Below are 23,708 nucleotides of genomic sequence, written 5' to 3'. Positions count from 1 at the left end.
TATCTCGGATTTGTTTTTTTTAATTGTCTTGAATACATGCCTCAATGTAAACAAGCTTTTACTACTTTCCTACGTGAGGTTCCTTTCTCAGTGAGAAACTGAACAATTTTAAATCACAGGTGCTTACTCTAGGCTGGATCTTCTGTCCCTTGGCAGTGGTGGCAGAAAGGACCTAGTGTGCTTCCTGGTCCAGTTGTTGGCTGCAAATGATTTTGGTCTTTCTGAAAGCCTGGGTGTGATGTGATTTTCAGAGTGAGCCTTCTCTTCTTTTTGTAAACCAGGTATATTTGATTCTGGGTTACTCAAAGTCGTCTCAGTGTTTAGAAAAATCCTTGTCCATGGATCTCACTGTTTTTTAGGTTTTTAATAATAATACTTAAATGAGCCTCTAATAATACTTAAATGAGTCACTAATGGGGAAGTTTAAGACTGAATTTCTCCATGCTCCCAAGTAAGAGGTGTTACTAGTGGCAGCTCTTTACTATTAATAGCTACTGCACATTCTTTCCCTGGGAAATTGCTTTTACTACTCTAGCAAAAAAAGGAACGAAGAAGTAATTTCTCCTGACATCACACACAATGAGATTAAATGTTTTCCCATACATTTTGGTCTGGCTTTTATTTTTGAACAAGGTACAAGACAGTAGCAGGGCACATTGATAACCACCAAAAGTGTTGCCAGTGAAATGCATGAGAAATGTATAAAACCACCAAAAATAAAATGGTTGCATCTTATAAAGGCTTTGAACTGCACATTTAAAAGCTTTCCTATTGATTTTCGGGTTCTGCCCCAACAGTGTCCAAACATGGACCTGAATTGTGTTCTTGAGGGCTGCGTTTTCCAGAAATAGAACACACTGATGCCCACGTGACTTTCAGAAATGATGACAAAGAGATACTCATGTTTTATTTTATGAGAAACAGATTAATTTCTGAAGCTACCCTGGAAGGAACCTGCAGCAGCAAGTCCCAGCGTGCACACACAAACCACCCAGGAAATAGCAAGCTGCTGACTGCCCAGCTGGGCCTTTTCTCCTCAAGACAAGTGCTGCGTTGTGTTGTTAATCTGTTTTGAGGCTTGTGCTCGTAACGTTTTGCTGTGTCAGTTTCAGACACATCAGCCTGAACCCAGGAATTGTCAGGTTATCCTGATGGGTCACAACTAGTAAGAAGCTTAAAACTTTTAACGAGGTGCCATTCAGCGGCCAATGCAAACAGCGCCCAACAGACAGGCAGAGCAGCAGCTGGGATAAAAAGCAGTTCCTACACTTCCTGCAGGTGACCCAATGCTGGTACACCTCCCAGTACCAGTATCTCAAACATTTCAGATCCAGTTGACAGGATCCCTGTTTGTGTGACTGCAGTGTTTGATGGGAGGAGACACTGTTTCCTGTCTAGCAACTCACAAATCTGCAAGCTAAAAGATATTTTCCCATTCACAACAAGGGCAGAAGCAGCATCCTGTCCTTAGGACAGAACAGGCTACACTGGCCATGTCCATTTCTTGTTTGGTCCAGGACTCAGCACTTTTGGTGCAGATTTTTTCCTTTAATAGTATTTCGCTTTTCTAGGAATATTGGGATTTCTCTTTCAAGTGCTGCATTAACACCTCCAGCCAAGCAGGAGCCTGTAGTACCGTAGTGTCCAGGACCAGTTATCTTTCCTGTCTTTGCCCACTGCAGGTTTAGTAACAAAATCTGATTTTTCATGCCCTTTTCCTGCCCTTATTTCTTGCGCAGGAAGATGTACCAGTATCCCTGGCGGGATGGACCCCTTTTTTAAGTTCCACATCCACTCCTGCAGCCCCAGACCCTACAGAGGCAGCCCTTTGGCAGGGAAACACTGGGGTGGGTGTTCAGCGTGTGCCACGCAGCCTGCGGAGAGAGCCGCACGTCTGTCCTTCCTTCTCTGTTCTGTCGTGGGTCCCTGCACAAAGCGCCGCGCAATGAAATGCAACAGCAGCGCTTCTTAGGGCGGGCTAGCCGGGAAGGCAAATTGTCCCCGTGTGTGTTTGAGCGAGGGGGTGTGCGGCAGAGCTGTGAGGCAGCGCTAGCCACGCTCGGAGCACGCCGCTCCAGGGAACACCGAAGCTCATCCCACGGGCACAGCGGGAGCGGTCCGGAGCCCGTTAGGCGGGCGAGCAGCGCCCTCTCGTGTCCATCAGGCTCGGACACACACTTTTCCCGGGAACACCGAGACTGATCGCGCGGGCACAGCGGGAGCGGTCCAGAGCCCCGGAGCGTCAGGCGGGTGAGCAGCACCCACTCGTGCCTGCGCTATCCACATCCGGAACAGGCTGCTCCCGGGAGCACAGAGGCTCACCCTCCAGGTACAGCGGAACCGCTCCGCAGCGCTATCCGCGGGCGAGCAGCGCCCTCTCGTGTCCATCCACGCTGGGAACACCCGTTTCCCGGGAACACCGAGGCTTATCCCGCAGGAACGGCAGGAGCTATCGGCAGCGCGATCCGCGGGCGAGCAGCGCCCTCTCGTGTCCGCGGTCCGGCACGGCACCGCGCCCCGCCCTGGCACAGACAGTCCGACGGCAGAGCCAAAATCTGCCTGTCTGTCTGTCTGTCTGGCCCGGGTCACGCACACCGAGTTCACGCCACCCGAGCTGTGTTCGTACGTGAAGGTTTTGCCCTCACCTGGGAGCTGCCGCGGACATTTACTGCTCAATGCAGTTCGTGTTTCTGCAACACCTTAGGCATAATATTTCATGCCTGAAACTGTGTCCATTCCTGCTCCACTTGGAACCTGCACCCTGTGCACAGACCAGGGCGGGCACAGCTTCCAGTTACAGTCCTACAGACACTCTGCAGCTTTTTAGCTGACTGACCATCCTCTTGTTGGAGATGGGCTCTGTCAGCTAGCATCCTGTGGTTTCCTGCGTGCTTCTTAAAAGCTAGGGCAACATCATCTCAGAGGCTGACTCTGCACTCCCAGTGTGTTCAGATTCTTCACTTGTAAGGACATGTGTACTAGCTAGAATCAAAGTTTTGCCCATGGGGCTGAGAATGACAGTTTCAGAAGGATCAAATTCCAAATTAGAAGACACACCCTCCCAAAAACTGCACAGGGAAGAATCTTTCCACAATTTCAGCATCTCCTAAACATCTATTGACTTGTTTATGTTGCCCTTGCACAGGCACAGGCAGAGCTCGTAGTCCAAATCAGATAGTGGTTTGATACTCCACCACATTCCATGGCCCTCTCATCTGGATTCGTTTTTCCAAAGCCCCTCTATTCCAGAAAGACATTCAGATGTCCTGAACACTCAAATCAGAGTTTAGCCCCCTTAATTCCCATAAAGCCTCGCATAGTTTGCTAAATGTGAGAGCCAAGCATGAAAGAGGGTTTGGCTCTTCAGATTAGAGACTCTATTGTTTCCTCCACTGCTGCTGAAATGCCACCGCCTCTGCCCTGGAGGGGACCTACAAATGCCGCCATAAGCTCTAGGACCCGAAGAATTTGGGCCTTGAACATCCGAATGAGAAGAAAAATGTGATCCATACAATCAGACACTTGGGAGAAGGACATGAATTTGATGCAGTAAGTATATCAATGAATTTATTCTCAGTAAAATGTGCTCAACGGCACGATGCTCCAAGGGGTTGCTTGATACTGAAAGGGAAAAGCAGCATTATGGAAGGCCAGGAGTGACACAGAGCAGGCAGCTGCAGTGTCTGAGGGGTGATTTCCAGGGAGAAGACTGAGCTGAGTCGAGAAGTGTCTGTGCCAGAGCATGAACTTGCTCAGAGAGGAGTCACAATGGTCCCCTCAACGTACCCAGCTCAGGGCAGTATCTCAGTGAGTCAGCCTGATCTGTTCTGCTTTGCACTTTCTCCTCCCCAGTGCCCTCTGGGCTCATGTGTTCAAGACCAAAATAATAAATAAGTGCTATGGATGCTTCTGGATCATCTGCTCTACTGTCTGTATAGATCTCTAATGCACAGATATTACATAGCTCTCTATGTGAACAATTTTTCTAATGCTTCAGGGCTGTTGCTTGCCAATATTAAGTACAGGGGCATTTTTTAGGTCTCGGATGTGGCTGGTTCCACAGCTTCCTGGCAATCTGAGGTGTCAGTGATGGGATTTGTGCTCAGCAGCACACAGAGCAGAGCTGTGTGCCCTGCAGAGACGTGGGGAATGCCTGCAGTGCACAGGGGCTGTGAGGGCAGGAGCGTGGGCTGCTCAGGCACGCTGCCACTGCTGCCATTCCCCAGTGCCCACCAGCCTCTGATCCCCTGCTGCTCAGGCACAGCTGCAACAAGAGACAGCTGTGTCTCACCCTTTCATTGCACTGATTGGTACAAATGTAAGGATCACTGGCACTTAGTTCAGAGTGTTTTGCTGCAGGGACAATCTGTCCTCTTGTCTGTACAGGAGGAGCTTTGATGTGTAACACCTTTCACATTGAAAATGCATATTTATACCTCATCTGAATGGAAGTATTAGAAAAAATGAGAGGTTATTTTAGAAGGATGTCCCAGCTATAGCAGGTGAGTCTGCCCTTCCAGGAATGATGGTAACAATTGCAGTTCAGGATTAAGATCTGAATCCTCCCCAGAACTCTGGGGAGTGACTGTTCAATTGAGGGGATTTCTGGACAGACACTTTTTACAGAAATAGAAAATAGGAGACAGTCCACATCATGACTCACCTGCCTTAAGGAAAAATTGAAAAAAAAAAATTGTAAATGGGAAAAGGGAGTCAGGAGATACAGTCACATGGCCTCAACTGGTCATTTCAGAGGAGTGACGGAGCATAAAAGGATCCTGTAATGCACTGGTGGGTGTTGGTTGTGTGGGGATTGGGAGGGCCTTGATAGCAGCCTTGATAGCAGTCAAAAGTAAGGGAGACCAAGGGTTTTGTATTTTGAAGACAGAAAAATCCAGATATATACCATGACCTAAAAAAAAAAAAAAAAAAACCACAAAAAAAAAGAATTGGACAAATTATGTTTTATGGACTTCAGAAAAACGCACATCTGAAACCCCTGAGTGTAGCCAAGTCACAGTTTTCAAGGGCTGTCCTGGCTGGGTGTGATGAGGCAGTGATTCTACTCCTGGCTGAGCTCTGGTGGGAGTGACAAGCTGTGTCACTCCTTGGGACAGGGCAGTCCCCTCTGGGTCTGCCCCTAGGATACTTTGTAGCTCCAGGCAGTAAAAATCCGGGTGCACCTCTATGAACTCCTGTCCTATTGCATGGATGACTTCATGGGCGTGGGTAGGCAGTGACAGCCACGAGGCATGACTAAAGGTGCTGCAGATGCTTAGGGCAGACCTGCCCATCCAGCAGTGGCTCATGAGGATAACAACAGCGAGACCTGCAAGCTGCTTTCCATGCAGGCAAAGGTCAGTGTTTGGTAAGCTCCAGCTCTGGATGTGATTTTTAAAACCATAGTGGGTGTGCTGCTGCCAACTTCAGCTCTGCTTCCTTCCTATTCCTTAAAATCTCGTGGCCCTCAAGTCCACCAAATGGTGTGTGTGAGGGATTAAGGCCTGTGGCAGTGCATTAGCCTTTGTGTGCTCTTCACTCCTGTGCTATATTTCAGTATCTGAGCTAGGATGTGTCACCCAGTTTCTGGTTTCTCTGCTTATCAGTTGTGGCTCCAGAACACGTCCTGGCACACAAGTACTGCTGTTGGCACTTGGCTGTGATGACAGAAAATAATCTTGCTAAGGAGTGGGAGGCCCTCTGCAGCCTAAATTCAGGTTTTAATTCCTTGATTTGTTCCTATGATCATGCCACCTCTCTGGTGGCGTTTGTAATGAGAATGAAAGAATTGATCACTATTTTTTTTTTTGTTAAATTCAGGTCTTTTCAGATGAGGCTCTCCTTTTGCATTAGAGTAGCTAGCTCAGAAAATCCTGGAAGAATTTTCTGTCCTTGAAGTTAATGAGCTGTCTAGAAAGAGGCGTTTGCAAACAGGATTAGGGGTTTTCCTTCTCACTGTGAAACAAAGGAATACTTTGTGTTTATCCAAGTCCTTCCACTGAAGTGCAGCACGTGTGTGTGATGCTGCCATGGCAGCCTGCTTTTTGTGATTGTCAACTACAAAAATAGAACAGGAACCTCTGTGTTTCCCCTTAGAGGTTCTCTCCTATCTTCAGCAGTGTGTTTGTTAATGGTTGGAGGCCAAGTTATGAAGTAGCTCAACTCCAACTTCCAATTACTTATTAACCTAAAATTACTTAGTTATTAATCATGCAAGGAGCAGAACTGGAGCACGGCCTGCTAAGACTCCAGGATCATCACATTCCCTGACTGCTCTAAAGGAATTATTGTTACCCTTTCACTCAAGAGGTGAAACAGTATTCTCAAGTTGTGACTTGTTCATAGATTTCCAGGGCATGCAAACTATGCTGATTATGAAAGACGAAAAAATAATTGTCTCTGTGCATTGATGATTGAAATTCTATGGAAGGGATCAAAGCCTTTTGTTTCTTGGAGCTGGCAGTAAAGTAGTTCCTGCTCTGTGGCCCTGAGGACCTGTTTCCCCTCCCCATACCTGCTCCCAGCCTGCACTGACCAGTCCTCCCCAAGTACTCACCAGGTAATTTTGTGTGACTCAGATGAGGTCAGAACTTGCCCAGTGGTAAGAAGAGTTCAAGGGTGAGAGAGAGATCTAGAAACAAAGCAGAGCCACGCTGCCCAGGCCAAGGTAAGGACCAACACACCTGGTGTAAGTGGAAATGGGAACTGTAGGGTTTCATTACAAATATGGGTTTCATTGCTTTATGGTCCTAATTTCTTACAGAGACATCTTTGCACTAATCTAAGTACTTTAGGCATTGGGTTTTTAAAACTTGGTGATAAACTTAAAAAATAAAAAATTTTAAAAAGCTATCTCTAGAAACCTGAGGTTTTGTTTGCTTTTTAGGTTGAAAAGTTTGGGGTCAGGATGAAGCCTGACTTATCCTTGGGGGAAGGGGAGGGTTAACATCACATTTTGTTGTTGTAAGCCAATGGTGTGGTCTTCAGTCATAAAAATAGCCGGGTACCTCCTGGTGCCCAACAGCTTCACAGTGTGAGTGTCCAGCAGGGTATCAGACCTGTCAAAACCAGGTATTTGACATTTTCTTGGGTTAGAGACTTGAAGGGGTCAGGCTGCTACTGCTCTCTGCTCCAGCTCTCTGATCCCAGAGCACCAGGCAGCACGCTCAATTACCTGAGGCTGGGAGAGGAAAAACCAAACCTCTGGTTTTACAGCAGTTGGGAAGCTGTGTGGGTTTGTGCTAAACTGACCCACCTGAGATGGAGCAGCTCCAGAGACTGAGCTTGGCACAAGGCTCCAAGCCCCAGCACAGAGCTTCCATGCTCTTGTGAGCTGAGTTAAAAGACCTTGCGTGCTGCTTCCCTCCTCTTTTCAGCGATTCTCAATGTTGTAAATACCAATTAAATCCTTGTGTCAATATTTTCAAGGTGCAAAGCCAGAAACTGCATCACAAACTTTAATCCCAAACACCAGGCTTGCTGTGGTGTGTGTTTGGCAGAGTGTCCACCTCTGGACAGAAATATGCCACAGGATAGGATGTGATCAGGAATCAAACATTTGAGTATTTGAGTCTGTCCTGCCTGTCCCTAACACCAAAATATATAAAGCAAAAGGAACTTGATATGAATCAGTGCAATAAGATGGGTGTGAAGGCAAATTCAGGTTTGGTGTTTTCCATACTCTTCTCTGTGGCCCAATAACTTTGGTTTTGGGGTTGATCTGGTGAATGAACTATTTGCTGGAAACAGATGGGCAAACAGTAGGAATGGTGAAGGTGTGTCTTGGTTCAATTCTTTTTTCTAGCTTAAGCATCTGCTTATGCAATTTACTGCTGAGCAATTAAAGTAAGAGGCCATGCTTTCCTCCTCACAGATGCAGCTCTTGCCCAGTAATGTTCATAAGGGTATTATACAGTTCAGCCAAAAGAACTGTGTGGGGTTAAGGGATCAAGCTGTGCTGTCACAATTTGTCATAACGTTCTAAATCTACAGTGTATCCACAGTGGGGCATGATCTGATGGGTGGTACCAGTTATTCCCTTACACACTGAGGATGGGCATGGATCTCAGGGAAAGCATGCTTTATCCCATGGATTAGGAAGCAGAAGAGGCTAAAGCCTAGCAAGTGCTTTGGGCTCAGGATGTTTCACGGCGTGTCACCAGATGATTCCAGGGAGTGGGCAGGTTGGCTCCCTTGGTCAAGTTAGCGATTAAAGCGTTAACCGGAGCCTCCTGGAGGTGGAACCGTGACTAAGGGCGGGCTCCTGTCAGCGCTTGGAGAAAGGAAAGTGGTAGGTAAATATTCCCGACGTGCACCGAGGTGCGGGGAGTGTCCTGGGCTTCCAGCGTTCCCAGTTTGCTAGGCAAAACAGCAATTAACAGCCCGGAGAGTCCCGAGCGGCGGCGGAGGCGGTTGTCCGCGCTGGCCATGCTGCCATGCCCCTTTCGGGCCTCGGGGAAAGGCATGTGAGGCTCCTGCTGCGCTTCTCCGCCTCGGATCGCCCGGCCAGGTGAGTGCCGAGGGCGGCTGGCGCTGTTGTGCTGTGCTCTCGGGGGAAGCGAGGTTCTTGCAGCGCCCGGAGCTCCGGGCACGCTCCTCTGGGGCACTGGGGTGCCGGGGGAAGGAGAAATGCTCGGCAGGAGTTCCCAAAGGCCGTGTGAGAGCCGGCCGAGGCTGCGGCGGGCGGCCACAGGTAGCGGCGCTCCTCGGCGTGCCCGCGGCCAGGAGTCCGCCGTGCCCTTCATTCGCTCCGGGACTGGGCGGGCAGCGACATCCGTGACCTTGCGCGCTCTTCTCGGCCCGTGCCGCTCGGCCGCGGCAAAAAGTGACTTCTAAAATGGGGTAACACTCTGTTTGAAGGGGATGGGCAAGGGATGTGTGCGCGCTCCCTCCCCTGGCAGTGCCCGGGGGCAGGGAGCGTGTGCTGCCTTGTGCCTGGGAAAGCTAAGGGGACGTATTCACATAATCCAATTTACTGCTGGTTTTGTCAAAGCCCATTCCGAGCCTGCCTGAGCAGAGGGCTTATGCTGTGATTTGTACTCAAGGAGTGCTCTTAATGCTCCGTGCTGAGCAGCTAATTATTAAAGTAAGGTGTGAAGAAATCTGAAAGCCCGAGAAAAAAACAAAGCCCCCTTTTTTTCTTGGGAAAACAGTTGTTCAGAATAAGTACTTTGTTTTAATTACCTCCTTTTTCTTTGGTGGTAGGGACATCTAATGCAAACGAAAAGAACAAAAAAAGGGAATGTGAAGTCCCATAACTAGAGTATGTGACTAGTAAAATTATTCTGCTGATACTGAGTTTCTCTATCTGAACAAGTCTTAAATTCATATTTATAGAAACCAACCGGGATTGAAAAATTTGCTAAATTCCAGCCACTTGTGAGTTTAGAAAATGACTCAGCTGGAAGTGGTGTTGTGCCTGTGTACAAACTATCCTATGTGCGTGTAGTGGATAGCTGAGTTAACAGGCAGCTGAGCCTTGTGGTTTCTGTAAAAGAAATGGAAGAGGTTCGCCCTCTCCTGACTTTCTGTGGGTTTGGAAGAGCTTTGGGGGGCACTGAGTTAAAATACCTAGGGGTCTTTGCTGAGCTGTGGGGTTTTAGTTTCTCTAGCGGGGGCAGAGGCTCTGCATAGCGCACTGCACTCTGCGGGCCCCTCTTCACATATGGATGCACCAGAAAGCACATCCAGGCTCTTACACAAACTGACCTGCTGCCTTGCTGCTCCTCTTGGCTCACTTCTGGATCCTGGGTGTCCCTCTCCTTCCAGTCCTCTGCTGCAGCTGCCTTTTTTTATCCTTGTCTAAAAATCTGTGTAGCCATTTGCTCTTAACTTCTGCTTTGTCATTCCTGCACTCTGCTGTCCCTGGTCTGTCCCCCTAAGTAAATGACTTAAATATCACTGTACTGAATAAAAGGGAGCAAGTCCTCATATCTGCCTCTGCACTGACACTTGGACTTTTTCTTTGGGGGAAAAAAAAGCCAATTTCAGGTAAGATATGAATCTTACAGACAGGTACAGCTCATTACCTTTGTGAGATTTGTCTTGTGCCCTGACGTGTTGATGCTCTTGCAGCTTTGAAATGTGCACTGGTCTGTTTTCCCTTTGCTTTTCCTAGACTCCTCCAATAGTTGCAGTCCTCCTCTAGAGATGCTCAGTTTGCAGCTCCCCCAGTTTTCACGTCCTCCTGACTTTCCCTTTGCTTTCCTTTCTTTCCTTCACTACGTACTTCTGGGTTCAGTCCATCTTTCTCCAAGCATTACATTTCTACTTGGCTGAGCCTGAGGCAAGCAGTTTAGTCCAGCCAAGATCCTCACTTCCAGGTGTAACCTCTCTCAGGAAATTCTGCCCTTCTAGTCCCGTTTAACACAATGATAAGGACACCTGTGTGATACCAAGTAAATTCAGGAGATGGCTTTGAATAAATGGCACTGGCAGATATGGTCGGAGTGGCTGGAAAATCAGCATGGTTTGGTTAGTTCAAATCAAAGGGAGCAGTGGAAAAGGCATTTCACCTCTGTTTGCTTCCTCCAAAGGACTACAGGGAAGTGGCATGGAAAGCAGCAGGTGATGGGAAATGAACCAGCTTTGTGGATTTAGGGAGCGCCAGTGCAAACATCCTGGCATCTGTTGTGTCAGGTACTGGTGCTGGGGAAGGCACTGTGCCGTGGGCCCCACAGGTTCAGGTCTTGGCTAAAAATAAGCCAGAATGTGCCCCTGGGAAGGGTCCAGGGAGAAGAGGTTCACCTCTGGGGTGAGCTGGTGGTGTGGAAGTGTTTGGTGCAAGGCTGATAAGCACAGCAGGTCACATAAGAGAGGAGAACAGTGAGAGCTGTGCCTCTCCCCCAGCCACAGGAGAGAAGGCTCTGTCCTGGATATCGCGGCCATGAGGGAGAGAAAGAGAAAGGCATTGCTGAAGAATTGTCCCCATCACCACCCACTCTTCCAGTTAGCTTTATTTTCATCATTTTCATGGCACCTGGCTGATTTAAAGTCTGTTTGGGGTGTTTAAGGCAAATAATTTACTAGGAGCCATGCACTGTGTAGGAAAACACAGTGTTCATCCCTTTTGTGTGTGTGTAAAGGTCACTGCTCTCCACGTGCAGAGATCAGCTTTTTCTTTCAGATGAATCACTTTAAGGCCAAACAGTGTAGAAAAGAGTGCAGCCACAAGCAGTGGAGCAGTGCTGGAGCTCTCCAGTGTCTCTGCTCTACAGTAAATAGAGGTGGCTTGGCTATCCACTGCTCTTAACATGTTGTTTCCTGACAGATGCCAGGAAGCTGAGGTGTATGTTCAGTTATTCAGGTGCCAAAGTACACAAACTCCTCTGCATCTTGCAAAAAGGGCTTGAAATTACACTGACACAGGCAGCTGCTTCACTTAGAGGTCTTAAGTAAATCCCATAAAATCAGATTTCAAGGTGTGGCCAGTGGTTACTCAAGTCATTTCGGAGGGAAAACCCAAGCAGTGGTATACAGCAGTGTATTCCTCACACACAGACTCGTGTCTGTACAGAAGTCCCTGGGCTGGTTTGGCTTGCAGGTATGGTTTTGTCTTGATGGATGTCACCCAAAGGACAAAGGGAGTGCTGCTCCTTTCAGTGAGCTCCTGATAGAGCGCTGCTAGAAACACCAGCTGCTCAGGTAGAGCTCATTTTGGTAGTGCACCCTGGTCTTAGGGGTTATGAAATATCTTCCTGTATATTTTGTAGTTTTCACAGTTTTTACATGCAAAATTTCTCATTTGTCCATGTATGTTGTTTTTAAGAAGCTATTCATCTATGATTATGGAAAATAGGGGACATGTAAAAAAGCAGCTCAGAAGGGCAGTACACAGAGGTGAGGTGTTTACTCTTTGCCCAGCCATGGTCTCCTCAAGGTTGAATGTTCCCTAAATCAGTTTTTGGAAGGCTGCTTGCCACAGGGACTGTAGACAATCAACTACTGTGCAGACATCTTTGACCAGGCCCTGTCCAATGCAGTCTGAAATCAGATTCAAGTCAATCCCCTGGCATAAGGGACAGTGGACATCGAGTGCTGTGAGCCAAATTCCTCTGTCATCATGCCCAAATAAGAGAAATGGAAGTGGAATGATCAACTTCCAGTGCAGTCTTTGGACATGTTACTGATTTTCATGGGATTCTCTGAGGGTTTTTTTCCCAGCCCTGTGTGATGCCACTTGTTCAGTTAACTCCTCAGTCTTCCTTTTATTCTAGTACCTGAGGGTGAAGGAAAGAGCCTAGACTCCATAATTAGGTTTATTGAGGAATGCTTTGTTGAAGTCTCGTGGCTCTGGCTCGTTGCCTGCATAACAGGCTCGAATCCCAGTGTGGAAACCTGTAAATTGTATTGCTGCCTCCCTGAAATTACTGTCTTGTTCTCCCTTTGCTATTCCACTTGCTTTCTTGGTGTGCTGCAGGACACTGCTGACCATCACCACTCCTTCCCTTGCCTAGTTTTAGGAATCTGGATGAGGGTGCTTGGCAGAGTCACAGTGTGTTTTGCTGTCCCTGGGTCATGCCCTGGCCATAGTGGACACGTGGATCCTGGCCAGAACCTGGGCTGCTGTCTCAGGCTGCTGGCAACTCCAGCATAATCCTGGAGTTGAGTGAGTTCTGAAACTGCTGGAGAAAGTCCTGGTAGATGGAGTGCTTGGGATTTAAAGAACTGTTATATACTTGATGGGAATGGCTTCTGGCTTTTTTTATTAGGAGTGGGAAATACTTGGGTTTTAAGGCTAAGTATGAAGGTGTCAAAATATGGTGTAGTGAGCCCTGAGCTTGACTGTCCCAGCCTGTGTCACTTAGCCAACTCAAGTTTTGTGCTTGATTATTATTCCATCTTGTGTAGTACCAGCAGTGGATGCATTTACTTTTTTTTCACCTTTTGCTTAGATTCATCTCTTCTGAGTAAATGAAGAAAGTGACTATGAAGGCACAGCATCTGCCTTCTGTTTTCATCAATGAAGAGAAGTTCGTAACCAGGTAAATTATTAAAACCCTGAATATTTAATGAGTTTGCTGCTGTCATTCAAGTTATTCCACATGTATCCTTGACAGGGATCCTGTAGACAGCTGAGTCTGTAGCCAAAGCAATCCCTACCACTTAGTTTGAGCTGTCTACAGAGCAGAGTTGGCCTTCACATGGAATTAAAAGAACAGAGCATTAAGCCTTAGGCTCTGTGCGTTTTGTTCCTTAAGGAGAACAGCCCTTCTAGAAGATTCTGAAATAAAATTACAGGTTAGGGAAGAAGACCTTCCTGTCTTGGAGATCTGCTGGAATTGACCCTAAGTTCCAGAGTTGAGCTCAGCTTGTCTGCAGCTTGGGGTTTGGCAGCCCTGGATGTCAGGCTATCTGTGCAGAAAGACTTTTGGGCTGCTAGCTCTCTGCTGTGGTCAGTGAAAGTGTCTCTTTCACCTCCTTGTAGAAAAAAGCTTGGAATTGCACTCCAGCTGTCATTTGTGGGATGCTTTTCCACAGTTCAGTCTCCCTGGGAGGATTTTTTCCTACTGCTGCCCCAAACTCTGAGCCACCTGGCCTTTGGCTCCATTCCCTTTCTTAGGGGATTGTTTTTCCCCTGGTGACAAGAGCACAGGAGCTGGAAGGAGAGCTCCTCTCTCCTCTCTCCTCTCTCCTGCTCAGCATCCGCGCATCACAGCCCGCCCTAGAGCGCTACGAGAGCACGCGCGCAGCTCGCAGACGCTCTCAGCTCCGCCTCTCTCTAGCCTCTCTCCTCTCATCCTCTCTCCTCTCTCCTCTCGTCCTCTCTCCCTCTCCTCTCTCCTCTCTCCTCTCTCCTCTCCCCTCTCCCCTCTCCCCTCGCTCCTCTCTCCTCTCTTCTCATTTCCATCGTTCTTAGTCTCTCCATGGGTAAGAAAGTACCTGTGGACTCAGCCAGGGATGGGTCTGCAGTGGAGTTTATTGTGCTGCAGGAGAGATTTGTTCCTGACTCCTGGTACTTTCCTGTGTGGCCTGGGCAACGCTGTTTTTCTCCCTTTCCAAGGAAAGGTGTCAGGGCTTTGTCCAGAGCGCACAGGCAGCAGATGCATCACTCCCTTTCTCTTCAAGAGTTCCTTTTATACTGCTGCTAATTTGGGGTGCAGTGCTTTAGTGTCAGAGGTAACTCATGTGTGTGAACCTGGCATGCAAAAGCCTTTGGAAATGTACCAGGTGAACCAGAGTCTCCGGGGCTTTACTCCCCTATGTGCTTGCCTGTTCATGTGGTGAAATGTGCATCCCAGTTGAGACCTTTCTGCATGACAGCCATGGTTTAAACTTTCTTCACCTTGCATCAAGGGAAATAAGGGTTTCAGGAACCACTGACATTCCCTATGCACTCAGGCTTGCTTCCAATGCAATTTCCAGACTGTCATCCCTCATCTCTGCCTTGAATCTGCTGTTACACTGCTTCTCTTCCAGTTCTATCCTGCAATCTTGCTGATGGGGCAAGCTTGCTGTTTGGGAATTGCACAATGGCCGGATCAAAAGGCTGACCAAAGGCTGTGGGATGATTTGGCTGGCTGAACTGCTGCGTCTCCAGCAAAACTGCCATAAATATTCAGGGATTGTGTGTAGGGCTTGGGCAGGAGAGAGCACAGGTGAGCTGTCCTGGCTTTGTGTTTCCAGAGAGCAGCCTGGGCTCTCTTGTGGTTCACCACTGGGGCACCTGACCTTGCAGCTCCTTTGCATCCCACTTTTGCTACTGAAGAAAGCGGTGAATCTGCAGTGCATGCTCTGTTCTTGGGCTGAGTTGTTCTGCCAGTTACTTGGCTTTGGTTTCTGTTAATGGCTGTGTTTGGCTCTTGTCACAACAGCTGCTGATTTTCCAGGTGCCAAACTCAGCAGAGATGGCATCTGTCTCTAGGTTAGGGCAGCAGGAAGATGCCTTACAGTAAGACTACTCCTGGAACTAGGCTGGTGCACATATTCCCTTCTGGGGCAAAAAGAAGGAAAATGGTTTTTTTTCTCTTATGTTTCTACTACACAAGGACAAACTAGTCAGAGCGAGCTGCTGTTAAACTCTCCCTCAGGGCTTTCCTAATTGCTTGTGTGGTTTGTCACTGTTGGTTGCACTAATGCAAGTCTGAAACCTGAAAGATTTACTTATGCTGACTTCTGAGGAAGGTAAGGGCAAGTTTTTCTAGACAAGGCAAGAAACTGTGTGGAAATCTTGAGAGCTTGCTCTGAGAAACAGAATCTGCTTCAGAAATGACCCTTACCAGACCACTTACTGCTGTCAGTCTATGATTTTATTGCCTTTGCAGTCAACATGGACTAAGAGTGTGCCCCAAACCCTTATGTGTTTCTAATCCATCTTCTGCGAGCTCACCTTCCCAACTTCCTACTTGGAAAAAGCCTGTGAGATAAAGCTGTCAATAAAATGATTGCCAAATGCTCTGAGGGACAGAGAGTTGAGTTTGAAGCACCTCTGGAGCAGGATCAGCAGGTCTGTCACAACCTCTGTCAGACAGAGCTGCTTATCTATCTCCTACTTGCCTGGTAATCCTGGGTTGCATCTGGAGCCTGCCTGTGTATGGGGCCAAGGCGTGCTTCATCTTGCTTGTCTGTAGCCAGTTCTGTGATTAGAGCTGGGCTTGCATCTGACTCATATCCAAACCTCCTTGCATTCCCTTTGGTGGGCTGCCCTGAATGCAGTCCCTCACAGAGACACAAAGAACCTGGACTGAGCTGTTTCAACCCAGTGCCAAGAAGGGCTTTGGCCACCAGTATTCTGAGGATTTAAGAACAAAGTAAGTTAAAGTCAACGTTGAAAGTCCTTGTTTAGAATCCAGTTGATAAAGCTAGTTGAAAGTATTTTTTGTGTGTGTGGTTGCAGTAATGTAAAGTAAATAATTTACATCCACAGAATTAGCAGGGAATGCAATGAACCCTGAGTTCAGTCCTGCAGCCCCTGTCCTTGTGTTACCTGCTAGGTAAAAGCCCAGTTGATCTTTTCCCTTCCCACCGTGGGAAAAGGCTCTCTGAAGCAACAGGACACTCTCCTGTTTGTTAAGTGGAGAGGGAGGGATAGGTATGCCAGGGCAAGCTTTCCATGTTCATCTCTGCACAGCCCTCTGCCCCAAGCACAGCCTGGACATGTTATCTGCCACTCTGTGTCGTCACACATCACTGTGAGGCAGGACATGAAACCATTGCAATGGTTAGTCCACAAGGAAGGATCTGTACACTTCCATGCAGTTGTTCCCCATGGTTAGCCACCTCTGCTGGTGGGAATTGCTTGCTTGAATTACAGTCTGAGCCGTCTTTAAGTGATGTGGGGAAGAGGGTTTCATTCTCATGGCCCTGAAATGCATTTCAATGAATTCTGTCATTGCTCAGCCCTCCATAGCCTGAGCTGCAGCTGGCTTTGTCTCCATGGCTCCTTGCTTCCTGGCAGAGGTTCTCTTCATCTCCTTCCTTTCTCCTCTCAGCAAAGACGTGGTGCAAAGCTGTTGTGTTTCAGGCAGAGGGAAATAGAAATGGTAGACATCCTGTAGGTGTTTGGAGGTAGGAGAAGTATCTGAAGCAGTCTGAGAACTGAATGGAAGGCATCATGCAGGGAAAACCAAGTGTAGCCTGGTGAAAGCATCCTGCAGCATTGGTGCATGGGGATGTTGTTCTGTTTGCTTCCTCTTCACGCCTGCTACAGAGGTGCAAAGTACAAGCTATGCTGGGGCAGCATTATTAGGGTCATGTGAGACTGACTAATTAATTTCCTCTGGGTCTTTAAAGAGCAACCTGTGAGCAACCCAGTAACTTGGCAAAACTTTTCTCTCAGAAAATGATGTATGGATCATTCATAAACCTATACAAGGATGCAGTGGGTAGCACAGTTCTGGGGTGTTACCCTGCCACATACAGTGATGTTAAATTTTTTTTTTCATTGTAATCTTTATTCTAGAGAGCAGCTCCGTTCTCTCCTGAAGAATTATAACTCTTACTATTCAGATCAAGAGAATCTGCAACTGACATATAACCAGGTAAGGATTTTGGGGTGAGAAACTCCACTGATCTGGACATCACAAATTAGTGCTCTCCTCTCCTCACAGCACTGGACTCCAGCTCCACTTGCTGTGGTGTTGTTATTGCACGACATGTTCCATCTGATATCATGAACCAGAACTGGTTTCCTGGACTGATCAGGTCAGCCTGCAGCTTTGGCTGTTTTGGAGATTGCTCAAAACTGAGGTTACGTGTTCTTCCAAGTAATCTGTGCCAGGGCTGTGTCAGCCTCAGTGATTTCATTGTATTCCTGTTACTTTGTTACAGATTATTATTAGTTGATTACTTTCACTCCATTATTGTGCAGCACTGACTATGTCCCTGTTTTTCTCCAGCCAGAAGGAAGCAGCCCCTTCATTGAAGGAATCCTCTCGATATTCTGGGGCGTGCGGCATCCTATCCGGTTAAAGATTCAGGATGAGAAGCAGATTCCCTCTTTTGTAACCCTGAAGTCAACAGAGAATGTGGGCTTCTTCCCTAGTAAAAGGTACTGCATGGACTTCCCTAGGGAGGCTAGCATTGCAAGGTAGCTCGTGTTGTGCCTTCAGAGGCTATGGCTGCCTGCCCTGGATATCCCAGATTTCCCAAAGGCCCTGGGGGTCCCTGGACAGCAGAGCCTTTGAACAGCCTCTGCTGGGCAGGAAGGTGTGTGTTTGCAGCATCTGGTTTGGCCCTCAGTGTGGGGAGCTGGAGGAGGCTGCTCTTTTTCATGGGAGCTGGCAGTTCCTGTACAAGGACTGGGAAATTGATGTATACAAAAATATAGGAAAAGAGCCAAACAACCCCCCTGTGTTTCCACGTACACGTGATACTGGTAGCCCCTGAGAGGCCTCGTGTTGGTGCACACACTGGAGCATGAAGTCAGAATCTGGTGGGGAAATGCTGAGGGATTGTCTGTCCCAGTTTACAGATATGTGAGGTCTGGAACCATTGCTGCTCGGGGGAAGTTCAAGTCAGGCAATGGATACTGGCTTTGTCTGTGCAAAGTTTGGTGTAAAAACCCCTTAAAATACTCACAGACCAGCTATTCCAGCTGCTGCCAATGGCATTTTCTATCCCAGTGTGTTGTGCTCAGCTGATACAGGTACTCAGTGTACTTTTCCTGTGTTTTGAACACTGTTTCCCCAGCCTTGGTTGGTTAATTTGATGAGCTGAGTCTGAATCTTGTAATGCAGAGGCAGAGCCAATGTTCACCCTGAATGACTCCCTGATAAATTGAGTATTGCAGAGTTTATTTTTCTAATGACTTACTGTCTTAGGTTGCATGTGGGGCATGTTGGAACTGAACTGGGGATTTAATTCTGCCACCTTTGCAGCTGTGGAGTTCCAGTAAAGCCTTCTTCCCCATCTCTGGCTGCTGAAATTCAGGGATGAATTTTGACAGGAGTAACTAGGAAAGAACCTGAGTTTTAGGCAAATCTGGCTCTCAGTTTACCTTGACCAGGTCTGCTGGTGTGGGGTGCACCTGGCCTGCAGGGCAGTTCTTAAAAAAACTTCTGGCTGGTAGAAATCTGTATGCTAAAGTAAACATTCACTCAGGATCCCAGAAACGTGGGGCTGCCCTGACATGCTTTAAGGTATTCACAGCAGCTTGGCTCTCTGATCTTAAAGGAACTTGGTAAATGTGTGGATACAACCAAGATCTTGTTTGGCATGTAAATTGGGGGTAGCTGAATATTGTTGGGAATATATATAGACATATACATGTGAAATTCATTTTTCATATTGCACTACAAATTGGTTTATTCTCAGTCAGAGCAGTAACTGGATGAAGACCTTGTGCTGAAGAGTTTGGGCAATGATTTATGGAAATATTGACATCTGAAAGGCTGGATGGAACTTCCTGCTCTCATACACAGCTGGTTTGGACAGCACAAGGGGCTGTGTGTAATTTAACTGTGTAACAGACCTGTGTTCTGTAACTATTAAACAACAATATGTGTGTTTTGTGTGCCTGCCTGGTAGTCTGAGTGTGATCAGTCCAGGATGTTGCTGTAAAACAGATCAGGAATTACTGCAAGTTGTTCAGGTTGTGTCCTGGCTGATGTTCAACAGGTTTTTAATTGGATGTGTTACATTTGGGATCCCTGGTCATACTGCATTTTAATATGATTTTGTTATGACTTAAACTAAAATTGCCATGCTGAAGTCGGTAGGTTGAGCAGGGATAGGAATGTATGACATGACCCCTAGCCACAGGATAAACTGTAGTCCCTGAGTTAATGAGGAGCAGGCAATGATAACTTTGTGTTTGGTCTTTCAGGGGAATGACTCGCTGGGGAGAGTTTGATGACCTCCACCACATCAGCGGGGAGACACTGAAATCTACTGAGGAGCAGCCAGACCTCGAGCCAAGTTAGTGTCAGTGCTCTCAGGTTAACCAAAAATTCTGTGCTCTGTGACAGTGCAAAAGGCCCCTCACATGTCAGCCCTTCCCTGCCAGCAAAGGGAAATCTCTTTGCTCTGTGTCTCGTGTGCTGCAAGCTGGGGGAACACCCACCTAGGGCTGCTTAGGGCTGTGCAGGTGACTTGGTGAGCAGCCAGTGGCAATGAGCTGTGCTTCCATCCAAGAAATCATTCCCAAGGGAGCAAAGCAGCAAACTGCAACCCCTGCAAGCAGCCTGTTCTTCATCGTATGCCTGTGCCTTTCCTGCTCCAACCCCCCGGAAAATAACAAATAGTAAACAGTAAATGAAGCCCTTCACCGAGAGCCTCCTTCCTCTGGGGGTGCTGACAGCTGCACACGATGTGTGCTTCCATTCTGTCCAGGTTATCCATGCTATGAAAGTCACACACCCAGGACCAGGAGGGAGCAGGAGCTCGACTGTGCCACCCTGCCCCGGACCAGCAGCGACGCCGCGGCCGTGCGCAGGAGGAACAAGCTGCCCACCATCACCAGGACAGAAGTAGAAACTCACAGGTTCTCTATCAATGGCCACTTCTACAACCACGAGGTAGGAGATTTTAGGCTTGGCTGTGTCACCTGAGGGACAGGGAGCCCTGCCCGGTGAGGTGTGCCCCACAATCACACTGTGGTGTGGCTGTTCTTGTTCCCAGACATCAGTTTTCACTCCGGCTTTTGGGTCGGAAACCAAAATAAGAATCAACAGCCAGATGAGGACCAGACAAGTGATAGAACAGTTGCTCCGGAAGTTCAAGGTAGGTCTGCTGGCAGGAGGAAGCGTGGCCGTGTTCTGGAGGCATTCACTGGGATGTGCGCTCCAGCACTGCGGGAGAGATGGGGAATAGCTGGGTGAGATGGGCAATTTTCACCCCGGCGGTGCTGCCCTCCCGCGGACAGCCCGGGGAACTGCGGCCCGCGTAAAACAGCAGCAATTATCCCAGCTTTGGGGATAATCCTTTCTCTGAGAGCCAGGCGTGCGGAAAGATGGGAAGGTTCCAGCTGAAAGTACTGCTCGAGGTCAGTGCCGTGCTGTCTGAAACTACTTTTTTTTCTTAATTTCCTTGGAACCTTCTCCCACCAACAACATAATATATGGCCAGAAGAAGCTTTGCCCTTACTGCTGCAAATTTCTCAAGTATCTTGTTTTTGCATGGCTGCTTAGTGTTTAATTTATACTTTAATGGTCTTAAACTTCCCATTTAACTTGTCTGGAGACTCCACTTTTGCAGAATTACTTTGTGTGGCTTGTAAGACTTATGAGTGTCTTGGAAAACTTAACTTCTAGGAGTAATAAGGAAGGGAATTACAGAGCAGGGAGTAGAGTTGTCGGGAATAAATTGCAAAGTGTTCAAAAGCTCTGCTGTTTTCTGAATGTGGCTGTCAGGCACGAGGGTAGGTCACAGAGGTTCACCTTGATGGCAGCACAAATAGCAGATGTACACTTGATGGGAGAATAAGCTATAGGAAGCAGTTAAGGATGCTGCAGGGAAAGCAGGCAGGAAAGATCTGGGTTTCCAGTGTGTTAGTGATTTGGGCACATGGGGACACAGGGGTTAGGGCTGGCACAGGGACAGTGAACATGGCAGCACAGCTTTCTGTCTCATCCACCTCCAGTGTCTTTAACTCTTGTACAGATAGGATCCCTGTCTCAGAGTTTGATCCAAATCTCTGAGCTGAGACACACAGGGAAAATGCTCTGGGAAGGTCTGTGAGTCTGAATGGGATTTCTTTTCTTTTTCACAGATAGAAAACAGCCCCCATGAATTTGCACTTTACGTTATCCATGCATCTGGAGGTAAGCCAGCCCCTGCTGCCTGATCATTCTGTGTGTGTGTGTGGAATGTGTCCCTTGGAGTAACAGGACTTGTCCCAGGCCTCTGTCCTTGTGTGTGCACTGTGTGTCTGCTGTGGCATTTTGCCTTCTCAGGGACCCTTCTGAGATGTCTCCTCTGGAGAGGAAAAGCTGAATAATTGTGTGTATTTCAGCTGACAGCTTTGCACTGCATATGCTGAGTTCAAAGTACTCACTGTTCAGTGGAAACAGGTTACTTCCATAGCAGCTTACTCTCACTTTTCCAGGAAAAGGGGGATTTGATCTTTATTAATGGGAACACCGGAGAGAATAGGAGGGAACTGGGGGAGAAGGTATTTTACATGGCACAATTTTAGGGACCTGTTAGGTGTCTGGTAATCGCACTCAAGTCAGATCCTTGTCAGGAAAAAAGACCCTAGGTGGTAGATGGAGCCCCTGTGGGATGTTCCATGTCTTATGACACTGCTTATCCATTCCAGAAAAGAAGCAGCTGAGGAGTAGAGATGTTCCCTTGCTGCACAGGCTGCTGCAGGGGCCCTCTGAGAAGGTTGCCAAGTTCTTCCTCATGGATGGGGACGTGGAAGAGATCAGCAGTGATGTATGTATATCCTCACTTCTCATAGCTCATGGAGTTCTCCTCAGGGACCACAGTTACTAGTGCCTTTCTTGTCTTCTCCTTGTTAGGTGGCTCAGTACATTTCATTCCATCTTCCCTTTTTGGAATCCATTCTGCACAGAATAAATGAAGAGGAGGAGCGGGAGATTCGACAGACAACTGCAAGGTAAAGACACAAAATGAGGTGTCACAGAGTCCAGGGCAATCTGTACAACTGGTTCATGAGAAGAACTTATGGATGTAGCAGAGTACAGGTAAAACACTGTGACGGGAAGGTTGGAGGGATTGGGAGGGTTTGTAATCCTTTCCCTATCCTTCTGCTCTAAAAGATTCCATAATTAACACTGACTACACACAGAGTGGGGTCTTCAGAAAATTTGGACCCTCAGGGTAACTTCTCTTTATTGTGTTTGCTGTTTGCTTTCTTAGCCTTGACTGGCTCGGTCTGTACTTGCTGCTGGTCCCTTGGAAAGGGAAAATGCAGCACCACACATGGTACCATTTTGGTTCTGAAGCATTTAGGCCACATCAGTGCCAGATGTCCCCTTAAAACTTGGGGTGAGTGTCAGGAATCCCCCTGGCAGTAGCTCAGAATGCCCCACATGTACAAGCCAGAGGAGCTCCCATATTTGTGAGCCTGTCCCGAATCCAGAGGCTACAGATCTGTCACTGCATGATGGGCTGATAATCATGTTGAATCAAGGTGTCAGGAAAGGTTTAGAAAATATTAACCTTGTCTGCATTGGGAAAGTTGGACATGGCCACAAAAGTTGGGGATGGACCCACATGTGAGCAGCTGGCTGGAATTTGTGCTGAAAGTTTGCAGAGGTTATTTCAATGCCTTCTCCCTCTCAGGTACGTACGAGAGAAGAGGCTGATCCAGCAGCACCTGCGCAGTCGGGGCGCGAAGAAAACAGAGACCACGGTGTGATGGGACAGCCCTGGGAACACTGGGAACGCCCCTGGGAATGCCTGGGCTGCTGAAGGGCACTCCTGCTGCTGCCTTCTGGGGCTGGGACTGAGCAGTGAGAGTGGGAGAAGTCCCTCCTCACCACAAACCCCTGCAGCGCTGGGGTGCAGGCTGCAAGCACCCACGGAGATGCGCTGCAAGCTGCAGATGCTGGATCTGACTTGGAATTTGGGCAAAGGCTCCCCTGAAAAGCCCAAGGCTTTAAATCCTGCTGATGTGTGACCTGGCACCAGGAGGCTGGCGTAGAAAAATGCTGCAATAACCAATGTGCTGATAGAAAATACCAAACTAGGAATGTGGTTATCCCTCTGTTAAAGAAATGTTCTATTATATTAGCAGAAAGCTTTTCAGCAGAGCCAAGCGGCAGAAGATATTTATGTATTTAAGATTGCAGGTAGAATGTCCATTTAAGTTATAAAACACCCATGCAAGATGCCTGAAATCCACTGGCTTCAGGCTGGTGGATGCTGAAACTGCTTCAGCTTTGAGCTGCTGTTAGAAAAACATAACTGGAGACCCTCCCACTTAGGAGCTGCTCAGCTCTTAGCAATGACAGGGAATTTATTGCTGAAATACCTCGTGCCCTGCCAGGTAAGAACTGACTGAACGCTGCTGGCTCCTGAAAGGCATCTCAGTGGTGTCTGTAGTTGGAGTTGTTGATTGTGTTCCTTCCTGAGGGTTCTGTTTGACAGGGAGCGGAGAGGTGCTCAGTGAGAGGCTGCGTGTCACAGCCACGGAGGGCTGGCCCACGGCCTCCCCAGGGCTGCAGTCTGGCCCCAGCCCAGCCCCACGCAGGGCACAGCAGCCAGGTCCTGACACAGCAGCCAGGTCCTTCCTGGCTGAGCTGTGTTCCATGTCAGAGCTCCAGTTACAGAGATGGAAATAAAATAAGTCTGTGCCCGGC

At 48.0% G+C, this 23,708-nt stretch overlaps 1 protein-coding gene across 1 annotated transcript; it reads left to right on the top strand.

Annotated features, from left to right (window-relative positions):
- The first annotated feature begins 8,272 nt into the window (after positions 1-8,272).
- On the top strand, positions 8,273-23,708 carry RASSF6 (Ras association domain family member 6). Its single transcript, XM_009098523.4, has 11 exons — positions 8,273-8,509; positions 12,894-12,983; positions 16,901-16,979; positions 17,337-17,488; positions 19,265-19,356; positions 19,771-19,955; positions 20,059-20,160; positions 21,149-21,200; positions 21,698-21,816; positions 21,903-22,000; positions 22,690-23,708. Exons 2-11 carry the CDS (start codon positions 12,913-12,915, stop codon positions 22,763-22,765), a joined length of 1,026 nt encoding a protein of 341 aa, XP_009096771.2. The 5' UTR covers positions 8,273-8,509; positions 12,894-12,912; the 3' UTR covers positions 22,766-23,708.

The sequence above is a fragment of the Serinus canaria genome, chromosome 4, assembly GCF_022539315.1.
Source record: "Serinus canaria isolate serCan28SL12 chromosome 4, serCan2020, whole genome shotgun sequence".
Lineage (NCBI taxonomy): Eukaryota > Metazoa > Chordata > Aves > Passeriformes > Fringillidae > Serinus > Serinus canaria.
Note: the sequence above shows the minus strand (reverse complement) of the source record. Positions and strands in the feature narration are given on the sequence as shown.

Coding starts and splice junctions, on each gene's coding strand:
- RASSF6 (XM_009098523.4), top strand. CDS start 12,913: ATGAAGAAAGTGACTATGAAGGCACAGCATCTGCCTTCTGTTTTCATC. Junction 12,984..16,900: donor GAAGAGAAGTTCGTAACCAG/GTAAATTATTAA, acceptor TCTTTATTCTAG/AGAGCAGCTCCGTTCTCTCC. Junction 19,357..19,770: donor GCAGCCAGACCTCGAGCCAA/GTTAGTGTCAGT, acceptor CATTCTGTCCAG/GTTATCCATGCTATGAAAGT.